Source organism: Buceros rhinoceros, unplaced genomic scaffold (assembly GCF_000710305.1).
Source record: "Buceros rhinoceros silvestris isolate BGI_N320 unplaced genomic scaffold, ASM71030v1 scaffold622, whole genome shotgun sequence".
NCBI lineage: Eukaryota > Metazoa > Chordata > Aves > Bucerotiformes > Bucerotidae > Buceros > Buceros rhinoceros.
In genome coordinates this window covers 10,377-36,442 of record NW_010398077.1, presented here as the reverse complement: position 1 = coordinate 36,442, position 26,066 = coordinate 10,377, and the positions used below count along the sequence as shown (strand labels likewise).

The following is a 26,066-nucleotide window of genomic DNA, read 5'->3' as shown; positions in this document are numbered from 1 at the left end:
GGGGGTACTTACATTTTCAGTAAGGGGGAGACTATCAATCCTTTTAGTCAGGTTCTGAAGTTGGGCATAATACCAGTCCTTTTCTTTCTCCTCCTTCTCAAGCTCCGCAAGCAAAAGAGATCTATTAAAAACAGGATTGGGCAATGTCTCACTATTAAGATCTCATCACCACATGCACATACAGAAATAGGCATTGATACCCACGAGAAAGGTTAAATGAGAAAAGAAGTTTGAAGAGGGCACTAAGACGACATTTGAGAAGGTGGATGCAGTTCCTTGGTCCCAGTTAAACACCCTATCCACTACTGTGCACTAAACAAGTCACCAGCTTTCTTGTGTGTCAGATCCACATCCATAAAAGTGGACAATACCTATGTTTCTCTACAAAATCACTCTGAAATCTAAAGCTAAGAGGCACTTTGTGAAAACAAACCCCAGTTATTAGTCACGTACTAACTTCTATCCTGCTTCTTTTGGACAATATGCTTTGAGCAATGCATCAAACTATGTTTAAGAGGAGGCCTGGATGTTATGGGAGCATATACATCCTTGAATTACCTTACTGGATTGAATGACCTTGTCCGCCCTCGCTGTGTTTCCTTACTAACTTCCGTCACCCATACTAAAACTATGGGTAAAGCACACAAACTCAAGCTATTTCTATGAGTATTAAAAATACTTTAAAAGAGTATTTCCCATCAAATTTTATTAGTCATTTTACATATTATTTTATCAATCCTACATGAACTACATTCATAGAGTTGTAAGTTTTATCAATATAGTTGTGTAGTGTTCATTGTTACACCACTTTTCAAAACATCTATTAAAATTTCCAGGCAAAATCTGGCTGGTAGGCGCATACAGAAAAGACACCCTTGGTTTGTTTTTTGGTTTTGTCTTTTTTTTTTTTTAATGCAAGTTTATTAGTTCCTAATAAATGCCTTTTGTGAGCAGTTTTCTTCTGACACTGTAATCATTAACAGAAATGCTAAAATCAGCACTCAGCCAGAAGACAGAAAGCTGTGTCTGCCCAGTATTATTTCTGCTCCGTTAACTTCTACATCCCTCTCTCTAAACCTGGATTGTGGTCGTTCTGAGCAGGAGCCATATGAACACAAACATAAAGCATACAAGCACACAAACACATCATGGCTAATTACTCTAAGTCATTAAGGACAAATCCATGGCATATAAAAAACCCCCCAAATTTCCCTGACTACTTTGGTAACGCTTCCCAGTCATGATTTGAAATGAAGATAATGATTCTTCCACATGTCAGAACTTCATGTAGAAGAAGGATTTTGAAAACAGGTATTTTAAAGGATCTCTTCAGCTTAGTTCCTGCTGTGAAAAACTTTTCAAACTAGTTTTGATGGCTTAACATTTATACTCCATACCCAATGCAAGTGACCGGACCAGTGTTCAAATGGAAAATTAAAACTGACAGGATCTCTCACTTCGACTCCAGAAAACTAAAAAAATACACACATCTAACAGTGCTGAATGTTTTTAAACATGAACAGAATGACATAAATCTCCAGATTTGACTCAACCGTTATGTTGAAACAGAACTGTTTTAAGAATGTCAAGACTACACATTAAGTCATTCACCAAGCAGCTTTTTCATCGGACAGATCTACAAGCAAAAGCAGAGAAAAGAAGCAATACACAACCATTACGATACCGTTACAGGTAACACTGTGGCAGGACTACAGGAAAACAGTCATTCTACAGCCACAAGGATTGGGATGGCAGGAATTCCTTAAGACTTTAGACAGACTAAAGGAAAAGCTAATAGATGGTGCTCATGGAGGGAAGTAATTTTTTCAGCCTCCTACCTGCCCATCCTCTGAGTGCCTGATCTCTGCAAACGCAAGCATTCCGCTTGGCTTCTCTTTTTACTACCTCGGGTGCCCACGCACCGGTCATGTCCAGTTTATGAAATCAAATCTCAAAAAGCATAACTATTGCAATCCTTATAAAAAATATTTTTACCATACGAGGATTTGCAAATTTTAAAGAACTGACTAATTCTGCCTCTGGATGTCAAAGGACTGGTAGTTGAAACTGGAGGGATTACTTTCAGCTAAGTGAACACGTGATTAAGTTCCTCATGTAAAATGTAAGGTATTCCATTTGTGAGAGGCTGTGTCATTCAATCTGTTTTGACATACAAAATGGATGCTAGAAGGAAGTAAAGAACCTAGGAACTGTCACTGCCCATAAACAGCATAATGTATGACCTGAAGGTGACTCCTTTAATTTAGTAGTGCCATTTTTGCTTCTGAGTAATGCTTTATTTGGGATTACCAGTTTGGTATCACTGCTCCGTGAGAGTTCAGGTTTTAATGATGTCTTTGAGGTCTCCTAGCACAAAGCCTGAAGGATTAGTACAACTACAGCAGGCTGCACTTCAATTTCCTTGAAAATAAGCAGCAAGTCTCTGTAGATGTGTCTGATAAGCTGCTCCTCACAGCTACATAATTACGAGATACTAGACGAACCACTATTATTGCTCCTTCTCAGGCTTCTGGAACTTCTTGAGAGCACTGGAGGTGGAAGAGCTGTTACTGATCATGCAAAAGTTGATTGAAAAACCCAGTGCAGTTATTCCATCTTTTTATTCCCCAAAATTGTTTACATCAGGACTTTCACAGTACCAGAGAAAATCCTGTTCTTTGTCATATACTGTCAAGATCAGTAAGAATGCAGCAAGACAAATGAAGCAAGCCTTTGGAATTTTACACTGTTTTTATGAGTTAAAAGAAATTTCCAATTTGAACTGCTTTTCTGAAGGGTGGGTATTTCGAAAGACTTCCCTAATGTGGTATTTTTGAAGCTTCCAACAATATATGAAGCTGAATAAATGCAGAAAACTGGTTTATGCTTTTGGAAATCTTTTCTGTATAATTATGACAATGCCATGCCCAGCTAAAAGGGAGAAGGGAAACAAACTATATACTACTTGCAAATTACAATTGCAATTAATACTTCCACTTCACTTGGCAGATGATATAATAAAATCTTGGAAATGGAACACTGCTTGCTGATAGAGAGTGTAAAGACCTAGGAAAGTCGTACAGTCAGCCAAAGGGAGAGAGATAAGAGCTGGAGGAGAAAGAAGTCATGAGACAGAGAAAACGCTCAAAATCAACATTAAGAAAATAAAAAAACAGACTGGCATAAACTAGAAGGAATAAACAAGGCATACTAACGTTTTCTTAATAAATTAGTTATAAGATTTTAATCTTTAGTGGTACATCACAGAATTTACAAAGGTGATATTATTAAATTTACTAAATTACAAAAGGCAAACCAACACAAAAAGTAATCTGCAGCGTGCTTTGAGAAGTTTTGTTACTGATACAGTGTCTTACCAAAAACACCTGGAAACAGACAGAGAGAAATGAATTATGTATTCTAAATCCGTAACCTAAAAACACACACCCCTCTACTTTTTTCTTTGCTTTTTACTTTGAAATTAGAGGAGAGCTAAAGAAACGAGAAAGAGGCAGTCAATTTCATCTTCACTGTGGTAAAATGAATCAACTGATTAATTTTCTTCCCCTCAGAAGATCACTTTTTTCCATCACTGCACTAATAATGGAGCCAGATATGATCTCGCTATGCCTCTACAGATCATCTTTTCCCCAGCACAAATCTTGGTCTCATCAGCTGTGACAGTAACACCGCCTAAGCTCATCTGAAATTAAAATATCCGTATCCCCTTTTTTCAGTGTTGTTTGGAATAAAGACCAGTTAACTGCCTACACTGTCTTTATCACCAAAAATAATGAAAGAATTATCACCTTAGAATCTGCGAGTGCAGGAAAGGATCACAGAGCATATATCAGATGTGCTAACCATCTTAAAGAAGTCCAGCTGCTATAAATTAATACTCCTTGTTCCAAGTGACCTGGAGATCACTTGATTTATAACTTAAAATCCTACCTACACTTAGGGATTTTAGTACTGCGTGCAGTAAAAAAAAAATCACTGGAATAATACAAACAAGTACACCACTTTGTTAAGATGACAGACAAATCAGATTCTTGAAGACTCGGATGAGCAAGTGGGAGAAGATTCCCAAGTTACTATAAGTTCTTATACACCTCCTCAGGAATCTAGATTTTATGCAATGGAACAAATACAATTAGTGATACAAACGAGGAAAATGGAAAAAAAAAAAAAAAGGCTGCTAGAGGAGGCTCAGTACAGACCCATGGGAATTTACTTTCATTTTACTGATAGGACCAAAAGTGACCTAGACATAGATTTCGGAGGAAAAGTGAAATCCTTTCAGCTCTTGCATACAAAAATTTTAATTAACAGCAGAAAAGGCCCTCAAAGGGGGGCGTGTTTGTGAAGGGCTGCCCATAAACCACTTATTACCCATCAAACATTTGTACTATGACTCCAAAGTGGATTTTTTTGCTTGTACAGCTATTAGGCATACAAATACCGTGTTGCTCTTCATTCGGTTTTGCAGTCCCCTGCTTGACATCCCATCCATTGAGCAGCTGTTGATGACCAAATCTTTAGGAAACCCTGTCTAACAGACAGGCCTCTGAAAACGTTTGGGATTTCAGTCAGGCTCATTTTAAGATACAAAGATGTCTTTAGTGGAAACAGCTGTGTGTCTCTTACTTTGCATTTCCTTTGTAAGTGATTGATAAAGTCCTACAAATCTGTTTTATGCCCTGGAAGTATGTTCTTCCTATTAAATGGATACCACCACCTTCCAAGAAAAGAAATCACATGATTTTGCCGACACAAAGCATCAAATGGGAACAAGGAAGATAGAAGTATTTTTGTTTAGCTGACATTTTTGCTGAGAGAGCAGAATCACTAGGTGAATGTCTGCTAATAGTAAATAACTGATCAACCAGCTACAGTAGTTACAGCCATTTGCAAAAAAAAAGAGATTGCACCATCAGATTGTTAGAGTTTCAGCACTTATCAACGGTGGTGAAGAGATACAGAGGTTTTGGGGTGCTCCACCCCTCTCTCTAAATATTTTGGATGCTGACAATCTGCCAATCAAAATAAAATAACCTTCAGCCAACAAAGAGCAAAAATTAAATGCATACATGAAGAAGCAACAGAAACTATATGACGAAAGATTTTTAAAATTTTGGTTTGTATGCATCTAAATATAATGTAGATTTCTGGTTTCCTTACCTGTCAAGATAAATATACCAGTGATCAAAACCAAGTGCATGATAGCTGAATACTAGGTGTGCCAGTAAACTTTCATGTTCAAATTGAAGTCAATCAATACTGGCTGAATAAATAAAGAAATTTACCTCTCTTTTTCTAGCTCTTCTAAATAACCAGTGCTTTCTCTGCTTCCATTCATAAATCCTCTTCTTGGAAATGATCCCATGGGAACAGGACTGCTCTCTCCTGAATGGCTTGACACAGACCCTTCCCGGCTCCCATATGAACGCACAGACACCTTTGGCCTTAACTTCACTCCAGGAAAGTTGGTACTTTCCAAGTTCAGTTCTGGATAATAAAGATCAAACATTTTTAAAGTTGAAGTTCAGCAGCACAAATTTAAAAGATCATTTCTATCTTAATTTCTTAGTTCCATGATGTTTCTGATGGAAATGTTTTGCATGGAAATCCATGGAAGAACATAACGTGAACAAAATCAATCTTAATGGTACACTTGGAAAACACTATTCCACTGAGCAGGTGGCCAAACTGCAATCCTGATGATCGGGACAGCATCCCCATGTGAGCCTATTCGCCTCCTTCCCAGCAGACTTCAGAAATGGGCAGAGTTTTGCATTAACGACATATGAATTGTTCTTGTGGCCCACTTCTCAGCTTCCTTCTCAGAGATCCTGTAGATGCTTCACTGTCACATAAATGATGACAAGTCTGTTCATCACAATGTCTTTAAACGTAGACAACTCCTATGATATATTTGGTTCAGTGGTAGGGATAATGGATGCATACAGTGAATCAGTGATCTGGGCTTGTTTTGCACATCCTGTTTAATGGGATGGTGCACATTCCAGCATGCGCTCTGGGGAAGGGGACATCAATTTGCAGCATGACAGACACAATTACAGTAATACAACATGGAGACCGCAGGGCGTACAAACAAGTTTAGAAAATTGGTGAAATTAATCCATCATTAACCTAAACAAATTTTTTTTTCTGAAGAACTGAATGAAATGCAAGTTGTATCAAGACTAATTCTTACGAACTGTAGGGTAACAGTAACAAAAACATAAAAGCAGCATAGAACATCTTTTTTGAGAATGTGTCTTATAATGCTTAGCAAAAATAACAGGCACTAGGACTATGCCTACCCATCAAAGTCAGCACTGGAAAGAAGATGCAACTAAGTCAGAAAACGTTATCCCAAGGGAAAAACAACTGAGAAATAAATGAACCTACTTAAAACATAATTCTATATTTACCTTTAAGTCGTTCCAGTAAGTCAATTTGTCCAGAAGACGCTATTGCCTCATCTTCAATACTTCCTTGTAGCTGTTTCAGCACCTCCTGTAAGAAATTAAGCTTAATTAGGAAGTCCTTACAACAACAAACCACAAGGTAAACACATCTCATCCTGCCTTCAAGTGCATACTTATGTAACAGCTATGGAGACGCTGATGTTAACCGTATTTCATGACAGCAGTGATCAAGTGTCACAACTTTAATTGCCGTAAAATATATACAAATACATAGTATTTTGCCAAGCACTGTCATAACGTAAAGTATATCCTCAACTCCTCCTCCTCTCTGGCAGCCCAATCTATTGGCTTATTGAGAAGTTCTTCTAGAATTGAATACCAGTTTGAATTTACAGATGGAGAACCACAAGCATGGAGAAATTAAACTTTCCCACCTGTCTACCTAAAGCTACTCTTGCAAAAATAAAATCTGGATACATAAATAAAAGTTACAGAAGTACCTTGAATATCACACTTTTTAAACTCCAAAGATATCAGAGCAGAAGTAACCGCCGGCATTTATTTTCTGCAAGACTTTCATTTTCTTATCAACACTGTAAACCAAAAAGGAGAATCATACTATTCTTACTACTACCAACTACATACTATTTCTTACTACTACTACTACCACCAGTGCTACCACTACCACACCCGTGAGACTTAGGATTCCTTCATTGTGTCATATTATTTGGCCAGTACTACTGCTGCCATCACCAGCACCATGCCTACAAGAAAAAGCTCAGGACTCCTTCATGCAGCTGAAGATTCAAAGACAAGAATATTGCTGAGTGCTAGTGAAACTACGTATGATAAAATTACACAGCTGAAGGAACAAACTTTAAATCCACAAAAAGATTCATAGTAAACAATGACTACTACACTAAGAAGAGCTTGTAAGCCCCCAGGTCCCTAATGCTTAGTGGCCTAAATTCAGGTAGAAAATTAAATGCAAGTCAGTGAACGCCTTTTCTGTATCATAACAGTGGATGCATTTACAGCAAAAATAAATTGAAAAGACTGGCCACAAGGCAAAAAGCCCTTAATGTAATTTAAAATATTAATTTTCAGACTACAGCATAGAAATTGTTTTTAGAAGTAGCAACAGTCAGGAAATGAAAACAATTCTGAATAGTGAAAGGTACTCCAGGCTTTTAATACACAGACTCTGTTCCCAGCATTGTACTTCTGTTCAGACCGGAAAACTAATGCATTTTAGACAAAACATATTCACACCACCATTCTGCTCTATTGTAAGCCTAGCATACCTTACAGTCAACATCAAAGACAGGTACAGAAGGTACCTTTTAAATGCATTTTGCTCTTACAAAGGAAACAAAATGGCATCTGCAAGAAGTCAAGGTATTCTTTAAACAGACACACTAATGAGCTTTTCTATATCCAAAGTGTTGTTTCTTGTACCAAAAAAAGTAAAAGGATTTTGAATAAAGAACCGCACAGGGTTCTGTGGAAATAATCTCCAAGCACTAAACTCAGTAGCAGTGCAGTCACTGAATTCTGGAGTACAGACGCACTATTTATGCTTACACTGTCCTGTGGAAATAATTCTGCAGATGGAGTTGAGGCCAAATTTCCCAATTTACATATCATCTGACTGACAGAGTCAAAGTGTGTGTCCACATTTGTGTTGTAGTTTGAGTCATCTGGATGCCAGACTCCCACCTGCCCCACCAGCTACACTTTGGTTCACATCACAGGGTGATCTTGGGGCATGAACCCAACTCCTTTCTGATCAAACCAAGCCAGCAGTTAAACACAAGACAGGTAATATCACTCCAGCATAGCATGGTTGCTGGGTCCTCAAAATAATTAATCCACAGATCTGCTCTTACTGCAGTACCTGTTAATTCTGGCATAGCCTTTAGGATCCAGTCTTGCGTGATAAAATCACTACTGTTGGAAAGACGTCTTCACACTGTTTGTGCTTTTAAGTACATTGAAGGGCATCCTCCTTAGCCATATGGCCCAGGCATCTTTGTATGTAACATCTGCCTTGTCGGCTAAGTCAGACAAACAAGTAATCGGGTGTTTTTCAAGGACTCCCACATTATCTGACATAAGGGTAGGTAACATTTGCAGAGAGCAGTTTTAGCTTTAAGAGCCTACAAGGGCAATGTGGATATATGGAGTGGTCTTGGGAGTTTTGAAGACTTCTGACAGACCTGTGAACTCAGAAAAATTTAGAAATAACTTATGAATCACCTTCCTCGAGAACAGTACCTTGGTGCAGCAAAAAAGCCCAGCCCAAACATCCAACCCCTCCTCCTGTTCCCTTTTCAGAAGCCTCTTTCTCACCTCTGTGCGTGGCAGTTTTTCTATTTTGGAAATCTTATTTCAGGATACTTTCCCACATAACGACTCTTTCTGTTTCAAAAGCCAGTATGAACAGCTAAGTGGAAGCAGTAACACCTTTCCATTTGCCACCAAAACAAATGACTGAGGTGTCCAGGCAGCAAGGGACTGCTCTTTCTGATTATCTGCAACAGTTAAACATTAGTATACTGGATCACCTTTCTCAATTTTCTCTGCTACAGTTCATTAATTTCGGTTGTAACTTTCAGTTTTTAAATTATCCCCTTTTTTAGAACAGCACATGCATTTTTTTCAAGTTAGTGGTTAAAGTGTTCCTTTCTACACTTCTTTTCTAGAGTACTATGGCTAAGGTAACATTGCCATTATGAGGCTATGATAAAGCAGTCAAAGGTTAGAGAGGGAGATGCAGCCCCTGGGCCAGGTACTGGTGAAAAAGGAGCTGTATGCTGAAATGACGAATCGGGGAATTTGCGGTTTTACTTTGAATGCAAGTTTGAATATATGTATTAGAGTGGGTTTTAGCATTATTCTAAGCAGATTCTTTACTAACCTAGTAGTGACTAAGTGTATCTGTAAGAAAGGCTGCAAAGTTTTTTTCCTGTTCTTTTAAAGAATGTAAGTAAAACCATTTTAATGGTCACTTAAATATAACCTAGTTTATCTCGTCCTACTGCAGAAGTACAAAAGAATGCTTTTGGAAACAGAGTCGGTCCCATGACTCATCATCATTTAAAAAGGTTTCTGTCTTCACAGTCTCTGGACTGTGAAGTACAGAAAGAATGTCAATTATTTTTTGTTGTTGTTGTTCGGACTCTATGAATATAGCCCTGACCTTACAGCTACTTTATGGATAATTAAATATAAAAATATCAGACCCGTTAGCAAGTAACTGGAAAACCACCGAGAAGAAAAGCACTGTAACTAACAGTACATGCATCCACCTAAGTGGCAACGGTTGTAAATAAAATTGCTTAAGGCTGTGAATTTACTAAAGCCGCTAATAAATACAGAAGTCACAGAGGAACAATGCTAACAATGCCAGATTTCAAATCCCAATGAATTAAGATGTAGAAGAATTTTTCACTTTTTGAGAATTCTAAGTATAAATACTAATATTTTGGAATACTTCAAAAGAAGGTATCTGTAAAAAGACATTCTTGTTTCGACATATACCTCTCCTTTGGCAGGAAGAGAACCAACAGCAACTCGGACAAACCAAAGACATTTGGTCTTCTGTAAACACTATTTGCTTCCCCCCCTGCCTCCTTTGAAATAGAAGAAGCTTTATTACTTGTATTCACTATTCTAGAAGTTTTGCGTATTCAGTGAATGCCAAAATGTATGAAAATTACATATATAAAATTACTGGCAGCAGTATACCAGATGTACTCAGAGGCCAGTATTGGCTGCAAGCCCTCAAGATGTTTTGAAATTTACTGGATCTTTTAAAGCATGAGCCTACATTTACAAAGTTCTCCAACAAAAGCTATTTTATCAAGAAATTTTTAGCATGACACTCTTCATACCTGTTCTTCCTTTTTAGCTAATAACTATAGAGTGTAATGAGACATTCCTATCATCTACACACAATGTATATACACATGGACTTCATCGTGGGCTGCTTCTAATGTTAGTAAACAAAACCCAAATTGAGTTATCCTTCAGTTTAGGTTTTTTAGGCTATGTTTACCTTGGTTACCACTATATTTACAACATTTGAGAATAAAAGCAGGTTTAACTGCACAAGCATAGAAAGCATTTATGATTTCAACAATAACTGCACACTATCTTAGCATCACACAGGATGGGAATATGCGTACTGGATGACTGCAAACTGTTATTTTTAACCAAATGAGCAGTACTTTCAAATGAGAATATTTCTGACAGCATTTGTATTCATGTTTTTAACCCAACATGCTGAAAAAATAACATGCAATTGGACTCACAGAATCACCTGGTTGGAAGAGACCTGTAAAATCATCGAGTCCAACCGTTCATCCTGCACTGCCAGGATTCATAAACCATGTCCCTCAGCACCACATCCACACGTCTTTTAAACACCTCCAGGGATGGGGACTCCACCACCTTCCTGGACAGCCTGTTCCAGAGCTTCATAACCCTCTCTGTAAAGAAGCTCTTTCTGCTACCTAACCTAGACATCCCCTGACATAACTTAAGGCCACTTCTCTCATGCTATCACTTGTTATATGGGAGAAGAGACCAACCCCCTCCTCTCTACAAGCTCCTTTCAGGTAGTTGTAGAGAACAATAAGGTCTCCCCTTAGCCTCCTTTTCTCCAGGCTGAAAAACTCCAGTTCTCCCAGATGCTCCTCATAAGACTTGCTCTCCAGACCCTTCACCAGCTTTGTTGCCCTTCTCTGAACCCTCTCCAGCACCTCAACATCCTTCTTGAAGTGAGGGGGCCAAAACCGGACACAGTATTCAAGGTGTGGTCTCACCAGCGCCAAGTATAGGGGGACAAGCACTTCCTTACAACTGTTGGCCACACAATTTCTGACAGAAGCCAGGATGCCGTTGGCCTTCTCGGCCACCTGGGCACACTGCCAGCTCACGTTCAGCCGGTTGTTGACCAACACCACCAGGCCATTTCTGCTGCAGCTTTCCAGCCACTCTTCCCCAAGCCTGTAACGCTGCAGGGGGTTGTTGTGGCCCAAGTGCAGGACCTGGCATGTAGTCTTACGGAACTTCATACAGCCGACGTCAGTCCATTAATCCAGCCTGTCCAGATCCCTGTGTAGAGCCTCCTGTGCTCGAGCAGGTTGACACATCTGATTAACTTGGTGTTACCTGCAAAAAATCTCTAAACTGAAAGTGATATTTGAAGTTCAATCCAGCGTTGCGTGTTGTTTCAATTACTGGGACAGACACCAGAATACTATTTTCTACGCATTTTTAGATTACATAAACTTAAGTTCAAGGTTGTACACGACCCTTTGTAACTGCATGAACTTGGCAATGCCTTACTACTATCACAGATGGTACAACGCTCACAGGGTGCAAGTAAGAGCTATGGAAGAGGACCTTTACTTCTATACATTTTGTTGAATTACACTGCTCCTTAATCAAAGTTGGTGGCAGCCCTTCTAATCAACTGTAGTACCAAGCAAGCGCTCTGGTTGCTCAGCCCTATAACCAGGTTCAAATGATAATAGCAATGATGACAGCACTGCTGACTGAGATGAAACACTGGAGCAACTCAACTTTTAACCTTCTAGAAAGAGTAAAGCATTTGTTATGTGAAATGATGTTGTTCATTTTAATTTCAAACAGTGTCATTTTCTGAAAGAAAAATATTCACTTGGTGCCACCACGCTCAAGAGCTGTCACTTGCTATAACCACAAACTGAAGTCAGTACGAAGTTTTTGGTGCAAGCCAACTGTCAGATCAACTAAAGTTATCTGATTTTATTCTCAAAAAGAATGCTGTCTGAAGTAACGTCAGTAACTATATATATCACTAACTCAATTTAACCTAAATTCTAATAAGAAATATATTAAAACCTTTTATTCAATTTCCCAACTGATTTGGATTCTGGTAGACTCTTTAGAATCACAAAGATCATGCTAAAAATATTACTGTGAAATCATACCAACAATCTTAAAGAGACACAAATCAAACACCACATAATGTCACTGCTGGTTCTTTACTGCTTAAATAAATTCACTGGTATTTCAACTGTCTGTTTTTTATGAGATGCTAAGTGACTTTTATAACCACATTTTTTGCTCACATGAACTTAAAAATTATTTGCAAATGTCTTGACTGCATTAGTTTTACAGTCACTGAAGAAAAGCATTTCCTGGAATTCATAATTTGATTCAATTTGTAAAAATCAGTTAAGCTTATGGTAGTTTCTTCTGCTCAGACATTAGAATTTATCAAATGACCAATGCACACTAATATTACTTCAAAGTAATTTTAGATTTTGGGGATCTATCCATTGCACTACCAGTATTCTCCCTCCCCATGTCATAATCCTGATGTGACAATCTCCTTATATGCCTTAAAACTGACATCACCTCTTCCCTCCTGAAAGGCATGGGTGCATGCGACACCACAAAAACATTCTGCATGAGCAAAATCCAAGTGAGAGTAGGGAATTAATTTGGGAAGGAAGATGCAAGCTCACATCAGGAACAAAAAATTAAGAAAGAAAAAGCAGATAATGTTTCCTATGCTAACCATGACTACGGTTTTCCCTTGAAAGACTTGAAAAGCAGCTACATACTGGGAAAGGATGTATTGAAATTTAATGGAAACCAAGCATACACTGGAAAGAAAATACTGGATGAATTCAAACTGTGTAGGTTATAAAAGCTCAGAATTTAGCACCTATTCCACAAATATTTATACAGGGAAGGTATGTTACTGTTGAATCAATGTCTTTGCTCCCTACTTGTTCAGAAACAATGCATTTGCTGAAAAACACTGAGAAATAATAGCATCATGAGTAGCAGCTTAAGTCTTTAGAAATTTAGCCTCAAAACAGTCATTTGTCAACGTCAGTGGAAAACTACTAGGCAGCAAAAAGATAGTACCTAGTACTCTGCCGACCTGCCCCTAAGAGTTAATTCCCTACATGAACAGGCTTTTGTGTATAAGACTATGCACAGTTCATTTCACTTTCAAACCTGACTAGCTGGTTATTAACACGTACGGTAAGACTGTGCATACAGGCAGTGAAATAAAGCAAACAGCAAGACCTGAGGAAAAAAATAGAAAGCTAGTGTGGCTGTTCAAAGGTCAAAACAAGGTGTCACCACATTCTGTCCATTTTGATGGACAGACCACGCCGACTGTGCAGAATGGAATAAATACAAACCTAAGCAGTTTTCACCAAGAGCATATCTGCTGTAAAAGTGCTGTGGAATGGCCAACCATTTGGAAGAGAACCTGACTTTCAAAATACCAGATTCTATGCTACTATTACAAATTCAAAATTCTCCCTTATTAAATTGGTATAATGTGAAATGTCTACAGCTAGCTGAATCATTACTGTGCACAACAAAGACAGCTTGCAGTGAATTTTTAAAATCTGTATTATGTCAGAATACAAAACGTACAACTATATATTATTACTGAATATAAACATACATTATTACTGAATTAAAGTATTTTGGTAGGTTGTACTGAATGTAACTGGATTTTGAGCACTGTCTGTCCAGGACATCACAGTGCCATGTGAGATCTGTATCTCACAAGTCTCACTGAGTTCTCTCCTAATAGCTCAGCTGCCTCCAGACAGTGTTTCTGAGGGTTACTGTAGTGATGAAATTTCCATGACGTATGTGACCCACTCACAGTGAGACCCAAGCTCATTCAAGGAGACATGGTTTGGCAAAGAAATGCAGCTGACAGAAGAGGATACAGTTTTAGTTTAGGTTTAATACTGTAAAAAAAAAAAACAACCATGTTTTTTTAAAAAACGTATTTTCTGGGAAAAAAAAGTTGAAATTTTTTCCTGAAGACTGCACTTCAGTCAGGAAGTAACTTTCAAGAGAAATACCTGACTCTGTACAGATCATTATATACATGAAAATTAGTGTTTAAAGACTTCATTTGCTGAGGTAAATTACAATGTAACATTGTTTTATACAAGGCTATATTTTCATCCTTACTGTAAGCACTGAGTGTGCTAACTTTGGAAAGGCTTTTTTTGTAGAATAGGTAAAATAGGATGTACAAACCATCTGACAAAACCAGGGTGGCTTCGTCTAACTTCAAGCTAGCATTTCCTTAATGTTTGAATGTGCAAACCCAAATAAAATAAAAAGCATTTTAAGTCTTTTTTTGTGGTATTTTTTTCATTTAAAGAAGAAAAAAAGCAAAATAAACTCTATTGTGTAAATATGCAATCCATTTCAATCACGAGCTTGTTAGTGCTACAAGCGCTACAGACGTGGGGGTCAGACTCACTGCAACGTTCCCACCATGGAAAAATTATACAAATGAGAATTGCACAGAAGTTTCCTGAATTTATGCTTTTGATTCATTGATTTCCTCCCATAGCTTCCTTCTCAAAAGCAGAGAACTTATTGCACAAAGTCCTCATTTGCTACTGCACCTTGAGCTGTTCTTCAAAACACTTCTAGTTCCTTCTACATTTTCCTTTATTGTTGGCTGTAATTTATGTTCTTGCTTAAAGCTCCCTAAAGCTGGGCCACATAAAATTCAGTCAAGTATCAAAGAAATTAAGACAAAGCCTCTACTGTGTGCCAGACAGCACATATATCAAAACAAGCTTTTAAAAAATAATGGAAGTTTAGAGAAGAAAACCAAGCTCTGTTAAGTCAACAGAGCATACAGTACCATACAAATAACTCCTAAGAGCCAGGAACACAAAGTATAAAAAAACCCCCCTTAACTATGCCCAGAATGCTGAAAAAAAAAATGAGTCAGACAAAATGGAGTTGACTCATTAGAGTTGGCTAGAAGATGCATGGAAACAATGCCAGGACAAGGGCAGATTCCACACAGGCACCACTTTATGAGGTACACTTCTTGCATGGAAATGAGCAAATGAAGGGCATGCTAGAAGGTTCTCATCAGTAAGTGATACACATGCTAATTAAGGAGGGAAGACATGCTCAGATGCTGCTAGCAGCCATCAAAAAAAGAAGTTTCTATTACTAACATCTATAACTAGGTAAACAGGACTCTTCTGCAAAAAGGAGCAAGCCAGATACGCACAGGCAGAATGAGGATGATGCGAAAAACCAACAACTGCCAGAACCAAAGGATACAGCAACAGAAAATGGTAATGTGTCTGCAGCCTCTTAGCAGCACAGTACTAACATCACAGGATGATCATGATGTTTTGCAACAGCTTCGTAACTACGGCATGACATTGTCAACTTAAATTATTCAAATTCTCTGGACCTTCATATCACGATCTAACAACGCTGACTTCCTAAAAACCCCACCAAAACACTAAAATAAAAAACCACCACCCAAAACCTTCCATTTTTTTTGTCACAAAGTTATCCTAGTTGCCACCTCCTGTAGGATTTCTGAAGTTAAATTACCACACATTTTAGACCCGATTGATATAAGTACAAATTTTCACCAAAACTGCTTTACTGAAATTTTTTGCTTAAGTGTTCTCCAGGAACATAGAAACTAAAGCACTGAGGACTATGCTACTTTTCAGGTGGCTAGAGCTTTATGGTGGATCTGCTTAGACCTCCACATGAAAAACTTTCTGTTGAGCTCCCAAAGAAGACTGAAAAGTTTTTTAAACAGAACAGAAAGCTGAACTATAAGAATAATCACCTAACCTTTTAGTTAAAAATATTAAGCACGAAAATGAAAAAAAAAAGAAAAAAAAAATTATTTGAAGAGACACTTCAATGGCTATTCTTGAGTCTTTCCAAAACCCCCTGCCTGCTGTGCCCCTGCAGGCAGACATGAACTACACACACTACCACGGGGTCTTTGGATTTCTTCGTCTTCAGCTGTGGGCTCCCAGGCTGCTGCTGTGATCTTCTCTCCTTCACTCCACTCTGGTTTCCTGTCCCCAACCTCTGAACGGCGCCTCTCCCTCTCTTCCACAGTGCTCGGGAGCTCTAGGAAATTCCTCCTTGTCCTCTCTCCCTTCCCCCTTCTTAAGGGAGCTTAACCCAGACGTAAAAAAAAAACAAAGAACAAAACCAAGGGCAAACACCATCCTTCACACCGAGAGAGACCAAATGTCCATCCACACAACATCCCACCTCCAACAGGAGGAACCTAGTGAGGATATATGAACAAACCTAAACCTTCTGTTCATTTCTCTTGCATGCCCTCTCCCCAGCTTCTGGCTGGCCTGAACTTGCAGACTTCCTGAAATCACATCTCTGGTGGTGCTATCTCCTAATCATTTCTTTTGGCATCCAAATACTCCCATGCCAAAGACCTACGGTGAGAAATGAACCTAGTTTAGCTTGTTTTCCACTTGTTATCTGATAATGTTATTTGATGTTCCTTAGACCTGGTATTGAGGGGAAACTAATAATTCTCTATTATCTTTCCTTGCGCTATTTATTATCTCTTAGACATAAACCACATTCTTCCTATCCTGTTCCTCCCTCACTTCCGGCTCTCTCCAACTGAAAAGTTCCATTCTGTTAAATCACAGAATCATAGAATGGTTTGGGTTGGAAAAGACCTTGAAGATCAAGTAGTTCCAACCCCCTCTGCTGTGGGCAGGGGTACCTTTTACTTGATGAGGTTGGTCAAAGCCCCATCTAAGCCGGCCTCGGACACTTCCAGGGATGGGGCACCCACAACCTCTCTGGGCAACCTGATCCAGTGCCTCACTACCCTCAGAGTGAAGAACTTCTTTATGTCTAATCCTAATCTACCATCTTTGAAGTCACAGCCCCTTGTCTTATTACTACGATCCCTGATAAAATATCCCTTTCCATCTTTCCTGTAGGCCCTTTTTAGGTACTAGAAGGCCACAATAAGGTCTCCCTGCAGTCTTCTCTTCTCCAAGCTGAACAACCTCAACTCTCTCAGTCTGTCCTCACAGCAGAGGTGCCACTTAAGGAAGCTTTTTGTATCACTTGGGTTTTTTTGCACCTATACTAATTCTACTAGATCCTCCCTGAGGTTAATCAGAGCAGAACAGACTACTCAACTTTTGGATGCAGCATGTGTCCACCCTAATTAAAGCTTTTTTTGTTTCCCTATCTACACCCAATATCAGATCAACTTCCTGGATCCAAACCAAGCACTAACCTGACAAGTTATGAAGAAAACCCTGACATTTTCAGATATTTACAGCATTTCTAAGACCACTTTCTATGTTGTTGCCATGCTAATTCAGAACCCCTCATTATGCATTTAAAGTTAAGGCTGTTTTTCATCATGAATGTTTTATGCTTTGGAGAACTGACTTTTATTTGCTATGTATTCAATTCAGTCACTCAATACCATAAGACTCTTCTGCTCTTTACGCTCTGTGTTCATATTTACCACACTGAAAATCATCAGTTGAGCATTTTAATCTCTTTTTTTTTTCTTTTCTTCCCCCCAGATAACTTTGGAATGTGGTGAAAAAACACAGGTCAGGGCAGAAATCTCTCTAGGACACTAGTGCTAAAACAAAAAACCCCCGACTGTTTTTCTACTCTTCATTTCTACCTTGAAGTTGAGCAGTATATCAAAGAACTTTCCTAAATGAACTTAGGTTCTTCAGCAGTCTTTGATGAGGGACATTACTAAACTCATTTTAGAAATCAAAGTAGTATCATGAGTACCAATATTGTTTGCCTCCTACTCAATTATTTCTTCAAGAACTTGTATTTGTAAGCTACACTTCTCCCTAAGAAAGAAATGTTATCTCTTTCCCCACTAGCAGTCTGTTCTTCATCGTGTTTTCTGACATGTCCATTACAAACTCAAGCTTGCACGTCTGTAGATCAAAAGTTTTCCCTAAATTTTTTTCTTCAAAAGTGGCATCATACCTGCCACCTTACATAACTTGTGTGCTGAGGCCATTTTAAACACAGAATAGCCTTACTCGAAGAATTGCTGCAAGGAAAGAACCTACCACAGAGGATCCACCTTTGGGATCCGTGAACAAACAAGAAATTACCAGCTGACAAACTGATGAAGAATTTTGACAGAAGGGCAATGATTTGCATGACTACAATTTTAAGTATCCAGATCTCACCCCAGTAAGTGATTTTCTCCTCTTTCTTAGGCTCTAGTCTGCTCTTTCTTTAAAGCCAAAGGGGTCATACCTCAATCTTTCCACCTGCTGAAGGAAGGGTGGAACAGGTTATACCTTATAGTTGACAGTTCAGCAATTTCACACTCAAGTTGCTTTTGAACACTTCGGTGAATATAATTTATGTCTGACATTTCACTACATCTGTATTATCCCTTTGTTCTAAAAGTTTTATGGTTGACACTTTAATTAGAGGCAGGGGCCACTGGCATGCTTCCTACATAGTAGGGAAATATCCCTAAGCTTCATATAAGCAATTACTGTGGAGATATCACAACACTCGTTTTGGTTCATGAAGCAAATATAATCCACCATGTTTTATCTGGCTTGACCTCTATAGCAGAAATAACAACGTACCAGATAACTTAGACCACCTGGAAACCAGATTTCCAGTTACGTTTCTGGAAATGATGCTAACACTCTGTTGTGTAACAGGATGCACAAAGAAACGCCTATCATACTAAATGGAGGATTGAAATACAAACTTCTCAAGTTATTTTGCAATTTGCTTACTATGTGTAGCCTACTCACTAATAGAAATTTCAGATCAAATATATCTATTTTAAGATAAGCATTTCTCTTCTGTGGACTCAATGCTTTACTTTCACAGCTTTACAGAATTTTTTCAGTAATTTTTTTATTTCTGTATGCCTTGGCAAAACATTTCACTGTGTGTGATGCCAACTAAAAAACTTTTTTCCAAACATAAAAAGGGAAGAGGCAAGATGAAGCTAAAAACATCTGTTTGGAAAGAGATGGGGAAGTACTGTTAACTGACAGAGTTAAGCATCCCCAGAAAAACATGTAAATTCTGGTACCTTAGAAGAAAAACCGTTAGCTTTCTGAAGATGGGATTGCAAACAAAGGTATCCTAAATGTATTACTCTACCATCTACTTGAGGAACCTCAAACATAGATAGAAACACTGTATGTATGTATACAGTGCATGACAAAATTGTTAAGCTGCATGTATCAAAGGTCTCCGTAAACATGTTAGGCTTCGATTTCTAATTTGCAAGCTTACCACAATACATTGAACTAAAAATTATTGTGTCAGCTACAAAAGTACCTCCTAGCACCTTTTGTGCTTTGCAATGAAAAACATTAAACATTACTGATCAGAATAAAGTAGGTTTTCAAGGTTAAATACCAAGAAATAGTAGCTAAGCAGATGGTATGACCATAAGATAGGATTTGGTGAGTTAAAAGAAAATGTGATCACCCACTTACCTAATCAAGGAGACATCTGATAACAGTCACACACTCCAAAAGAGAGAATACCTCATCAGCCATTTTAAAGCAAAATTCAGGGAGCAGGGAAAAGGGCAGCAATAGTATCTGAAATCTTATGTTACTACAAGGGCAAACTTCTAAAACCAAGCATGTAATTCAGCCACTGGTATACCTGATGTAAAGGATCAGGACTTTTATTATTTTTTTTAATACTCTAATGGATTTTTAACTCTATAGATCACAGAATGCTACTTCCATACAAGTTTGACAGAGTTCACATCAAAAAGTTTAACAGAGTATCAAAGTACTGCAAGCCAGTTAATTCCTGGAACACTGTGAACATCAATCTTCTGTTTTTATAAACAAATGTATGCTAACAAACTCCAAGCTGGAAGCAGTACATTTTTCAGATTCCCTATTTTTAACGAGACAAACAAGCTACTGTAACTCTTTAAGTTGCTAACTTCCTAGTCAGTCTGCTATTTTTGCTAAGAATTTGCATATTCATCCCTTTAAATAGTCATGAAAAGATGTTATAGGAAGTTATATTTCAGGATAAAATAAAATGCAACTTAATTATATTTAATTATAAAATCACATTTAGATTCTAGTAAGATAAAAACTTCCTCATATTCTCCCAAATTCATGATGACAGAAACAAGATGAAACCCAGGCACCACGGCATGTTCTTTAGCACTTTTTTACCTTGAATTCTCCTAATTTCAGTATTAATTAGTGAACTTCACAAACTATGCACAACACTGCAATAAATATGGGATATTATACACTATAAGCTTAAAATTTCTTTTGGAACCGCATTACATTATCTCAGCTTAACACTGTACAAACACATTCAAAATTAAAATCCTCTAAGTATTTTACCACTTGCTTTTTTATTCAGTCAAAATCTATTTCAATCCAAAATAAGAGCACCACCAGGTTTACTACCCAGCTGTCTAATTAGCTGGAGAAACACACAAACACCATCCATGTCAAAAATAAATCACTCTCTGGGCCTGAGCTGTACATTATAGTAACTAGGTCTCTAAGATTTTGCTTTTAAACTTGAATTCCTTATAAGAACCAACCAACCAACAAAAAACCACACAAATTATTAGAACTAAAACCTTTATATGACGGCACTTTCTGAAGCTAACGGCATATTTGTGCAGACAGTGTTTGCTTCCAGAAGTGACAGCGCTTGATGTTCACCGTTACTACCAGGGGTTGGTGTGCAGAAAGACTCTTGCTGATACTCGCTCCTGTGGAGACCAAGGTCACTGCTAAATCCTGTCTGTCACAGTGAGGGTGCAGTCAGTGACAGGCCACACCTGTGGGGAGGAGCGGACAGGACAGGTGACCCTAAACTGACCAACAAGGTGTTCCATCCCATAGAAGTCATATTCAGTATAAAGCTGAGGGACCATGAGGGTCTTGCTCTTTCTTGCTGACTTCTTCAATGGCCAGCATCTGAGGAGGACTCTGTCCATTCTGCCTTCGACTCCAATCTGTGCATTCCCAAACTCATTCCGGAATCCAGCGCCTGCTGGTTTCCTTCTGCTGGAGAGTCCAGTCTGGGCCTTTCCCAGTGCCTGTCCTGCAGCATCAGTGGTGACAGTGATGTTTCTTCCATCAGGGGGGTTGGGTTCGGTATTGGTATTGCCTATATTTGTATAGAACTTACTCTTCTTCTCATTAAAGCTATTTTGGTTTTCTATTCCAACTCATAAGTCTCTCTTCCTCACTCCTTTTCTCTTTCCCCTCTTTGGGAAGAGGGGTGGTAATAGAGAGCATCTGTCATTTGTCTAGTGGGCAACCCAGCCCTAACCCTTGACACCTTGTCTTATTTATCTGTTTAGAAGGTTTCTCAAAAAAAGTAAGACATCTGAATCAGTTCTACTGACAGTCTTCCTATTGACATGTGTGGACACAATCCACAGGACATTAAATAAGCTGGAAAATCATAAATAGAATGTAGTTTTAAGATGTAATTTGTGATTTGAGAGAATGTTTTGTCCATAGAGCACCACATATGAAAAAGATGGCCTTCTTACACAAGATAACATGCATTGCTCATTTACTGTAAAAACCAAACACTCAAGAAAGCGAGTGTGGAAATCGAACATGACATTATTCTTTTGCTACTTTCTTGAGTACTTGAAGTTAAATTACATATACCTATTTCCTCCCGGATTTTATATGAGGAAAAATGCTGATATTAATTAGCTATGACATTAAAAAAACCCATATATGCCATCCTTAACAGAAAAACACTTGTCTTTTGTAAGAACCAGGCAGGAGAGTCTGACAAAAAGTCTCCTGTATTTACATGCACAAATTAGAATAGCTGATGTTGGGACTGCTTTTTGTCTCTTTATGAATTTTACAGGTTTTGAATTAAAATAAAAATACATTCATTTTTTCCTAAATTTGTCCATAGCTTGTGTTTTATGCTGTTACCATTTACATTACTGACACTGAAACCATTTTTCTTCATTTATGGGCCAACATCATTATTTCATTGACCACCATGGAACATATCTGTTGATTTAGAGAGAATATTTTATCATACCAAACTGCTGTATTTCATCTGACAGTAAGCCAATAGTAACAACTGAATTTCCCAAGTTAGTCATAATACTCTGAGGGATTTCTTTTGTTTGAACAGTTAATCCCTAGGACAACACAAATTAAAAAACGAAGCGGATGCTGTTTTACTAATGATTTTGGCAACCTCATTATCACATTTATCTTTTTTACCCATCATGTTGTTTTCTGGTCAGCAAATGGACAGTTCTCACTTTTAAATACGAAATTTAGCTTTAAACATGAAGCATTCAGACATTGTTCTTATATAGGTCAGTAGTAGTTCATAATAAAAACATGGGCAAGATGAGCTCATGTTAAGCTTTTAATTCCAGTATGATTACTTTACATTTCTGAAATGGAGCGATTATAAAGCTGAGGCACACTTACACAACATTAACACTACTACTTCCAAAAAACATTTCTTGAAATACACAATATTGTCTTCAAAATGCCCTTCCTAACTATTGCCTTTCACAACTGATTAAAAAATAGAAGGCATAAGGCGAGTCACAAGCAAAAACTCTTAAGAGTCCAAAGAACCACTGAGATGCTTCTGAACCACCCTACGGATCGAAATTCATGATGCAAGAAGAGTGATGTTTGCCACAGGACCACAGCTTGTCTCACTCACTGCCACTCCTGTTCTTCCACTAGTATTCGGGATTTTACTTGGTAGGAGGGGCTGCTAGGGCTCTGTGACATTTATATGCTCCCAAAGGATTGTTTTCTCCAAAATACTTTGAGTTTTAACTGCTTATACAGCAGCCAAAGGACTTTCAATATCCACCTCTCTAGTCCTTCTAATTACTTTCTTCTAATTATCCCTAATTATGGCATTGGAACCATACAAGCCATGCAGTTTCTTTTAGTGGAACAAAGCCACCACATACTTTCTTCAAAAGCTTGCAGAACTAAAATTATTTCCTGACTAGAGAGAATCCTGAATGATCACCACCAAATTTAACCCACAGACTCCAATCGAATTCAAAGATCATTCCCATAACAAACTTCAGGTGCAAGTCAAGTCAAAGCCAGGTTTCAACTCTTTTCAAACACATCTGAAACAAACAAGGGAAACAAACAGCCTCCTGGTTCAGGTGCAGGAGCAAGCACTCCCGAGGAATGCAGTTGATTAAGATTTCTTCTAAGAATACGGATTTAATAAAAAAAAAAAAAATCAAGCTAATCTGAACAATCTCCTCCCCATCCATGACCCCAAATAAAAAGAAATATATTGAGTTTGATATTTGAGTTTGAGTTCTTTTAGAATAAATTCTTTAGATCTAGAATGGCTACTCAGGAGAGAAAAAAAATGTGACGTCTACTTTGAAAATGCTCATAAGCACTCCGTTTGGTGGTCTGCCAGGTTTGAAGTAAGGATAGAAAGCTGTTCTACGTCCCAAATTAATGCCCTAGAGACCAGCTTATACAGCTGGTCTGTCTCTAGGTCAGTAGAAATTTAATTATCTGCACAAAAGCTAAAAAAAACCCCAAAAACAACAAACCCAAATAAACCAAACACTGTATGGGGACAAAGAAGGGAAAAAAGACATTTTCTGTGTTCCTTTTTCTAACTATGAGAAAGATCATCTCTTCCGTCCTTCTCTCCTTTAACTTAGACTGCAATGACAGAGAGGGAAAGGCAATTACTGACAAATCTGTTACAATATTATCTTAAGAAAAACAGTATTAATGACAGAACTAGCTTTCAGATACATAACTGAGAAAACAATTTTTTTTTCCACAGCTGTTAGTGCCAACAACTGTTTCAAGAAGCTGGTATAAAGGACTGTAATTTCATTTCAATTTAGGTAGCAGAGCCATTTTCATTACACACTGCAATACAAGAATTAAATGTATCTGAAAAATCTGTGCTTTCTTCGAGTGTTGCAACTAGTGACAGCGCTTCAGAACGCATAAAAATTTCTTTTCTTACAGGAATATGCAGGTCACAATCTATGAGCCAGAGGAAAAGAAAGTTCAGTTCAAAGTATTTTTAACTGCTGAATTCATCAGATTACCATATTTAAAAAAATAAAGATTAGTTATAGTGGAACAGCAAATCTGTTATATGAAGATCAGGAAGCAAGGAGGCAAGACATACATATTTGTTTAATATTTCGAATATGCCTACCGTATACGGGAGTACATGCAGAGATACCAACAATTTTTGAGCAATATTAACTGAGGTACTAAAAGCAGTCTGGTTTTGCTAGCTGTTAGCAAAAAGCAGCAGGATTTGTCAGCTTAGGAAGACCACTGCACTAATGCAACTATAATGCTTGTGAAATTCTGCTCCCTTGTTCAGTGTCACAGATCACATGGATGCAGCTGTGTATGTATCTTCCTACTGATCAAAATCCATCTGAATTCCAGCTAAGCCTAGTATTTCCTCTTGGGTGGATGGCTCTGAAGGCCTGCACTTAGCCAACAAACACCAGATGGACAGATCAGGATGAAATTATTAAGTATGAATATAGGCTTTGGGAGAGGCTGAAGAACTTGTGGTCTCATTCTAAAAATGAACTTTTCCTTTTGGGATGTTAAATGTTGTGGTCATAGTAAACCCCCAAATTTTCAAACTCACCTTAAAACACTGAAAACCTCCAGTTTCTCCCACGTTTTCAAGAGCTGAACAATACTTGCTTTGTTAAACTACATATGCTGGCGGACTGGACTTCCTGCTGGTAAGATCAGCAGTGCTAATAATGGTAGAGGTTATCATGACATACCAGAAAAAAAGCTATGAAAACCGGAAGCTGATTCTAAACCAGTTTCAAAATATTTCAATTTTGAAACTAAAAAAAAAAAAGAAAAAAGAGAATTCTCCACTAAATGGATTTGATAGTTATCCCTTACAGGAAAATGACTTCTGTAGGATTCTAAAAGCACACAAAACTTGTTGAGCAACTACCAGTCTGTGACACAAAAAGCAGTAACACAAATGCTGATGCACGCAGGCACAGAGAGTGCAATACCTTCATATTAGACGCCTCAGTTTCCAGTTTTGTTAGGTGATTTGAGTTATCCTCTAGCTCTTGCCGAAGGCTGGAGTTCTCCATCTTTAATGCCTCAACTTGCTTTAACAACTGATCATATGAAGCTGCAGCCATCCTGGGCTACCCTCAGCCCTAAAAAAAGTATGAGAAAACATTAAAATTAGACATTTTAGAAAAAAAATCACAGTTTTATCTAACCGTAAAATTGTATCTCTATCTTTCCTATTTACCACTCAGCTTTCTAAACATTTAATTTAAATTTATTAAACCAAACTATTAATGCCCAGAACTACTGCCTGTTCAAAGACCTTTTTGGTGGGCTTCCATTTGATAGACACAATTTAGCAAATGAAAGATATTGATTCACAAATGCATTAGGTATTTAGGAGAAGCCAGAATACATGAAAGAAAATCACAGCATCATACAAAACCATCCTTACTGTTCACATTTCAACTCCAACACTGAGAAACTACGCAGATGATAGAAAACACTTAAGCAATTTTTTGACTGACAACAAGCACCTTCAACCATATCTGGAATTTGCTAACTGCCTACTTCTTTCATGTAATGAAAGATAGTCTCAGATGTTCAAGATTCCTCAGCATAGCACACACTATAGGAGATGTTGTGTGAAAGGCAAACAGTAAATACTGAGGATTTTTAACAAGAAAAAAAAGCATCAAATGTAGTAGGAATCAAGCCT

At 38.0% G+C, this 26,066-nt stretch overlaps 1 protein-coding gene across 1 annotated transcript in view; it reads right to left on the bottom strand.

The window, feature by feature from the left end:
• The window catches only part of LOC104488843 (adenomatous polyposis coli protein-like), a gene marked incomplete at its 3' end in the record, with an annotated part of 33,675 nt that extends 8,181 nt beyond the window's left edge, over positions 1 to 25,494 (bottom strand). Inside the window, exons 1-4 of the mRNA XM_010130933.1 lie at positions 25,342 to 25,494; positions 6,438 to 6,522; positions 5,307 to 5,508; positions 13 to 121 (exon numbers count right to left, since the gene is read on the bottom strand). Coding sequence (XP_010129235.1) covers positions 13 to 121; positions 5,307 to 5,508; positions 6,438 to 6,522; positions 25,342 to 25,476 — 531 coding nt within the window. The remainder of the gene's footprint in view (positions 1 to 12; positions 122 to 5,306; positions 5,509 to 6,437; positions 6,523 to 25,341) is intronic.
• Positions 25,495 to 26,066: the final 572 nt, after the last annotated feature.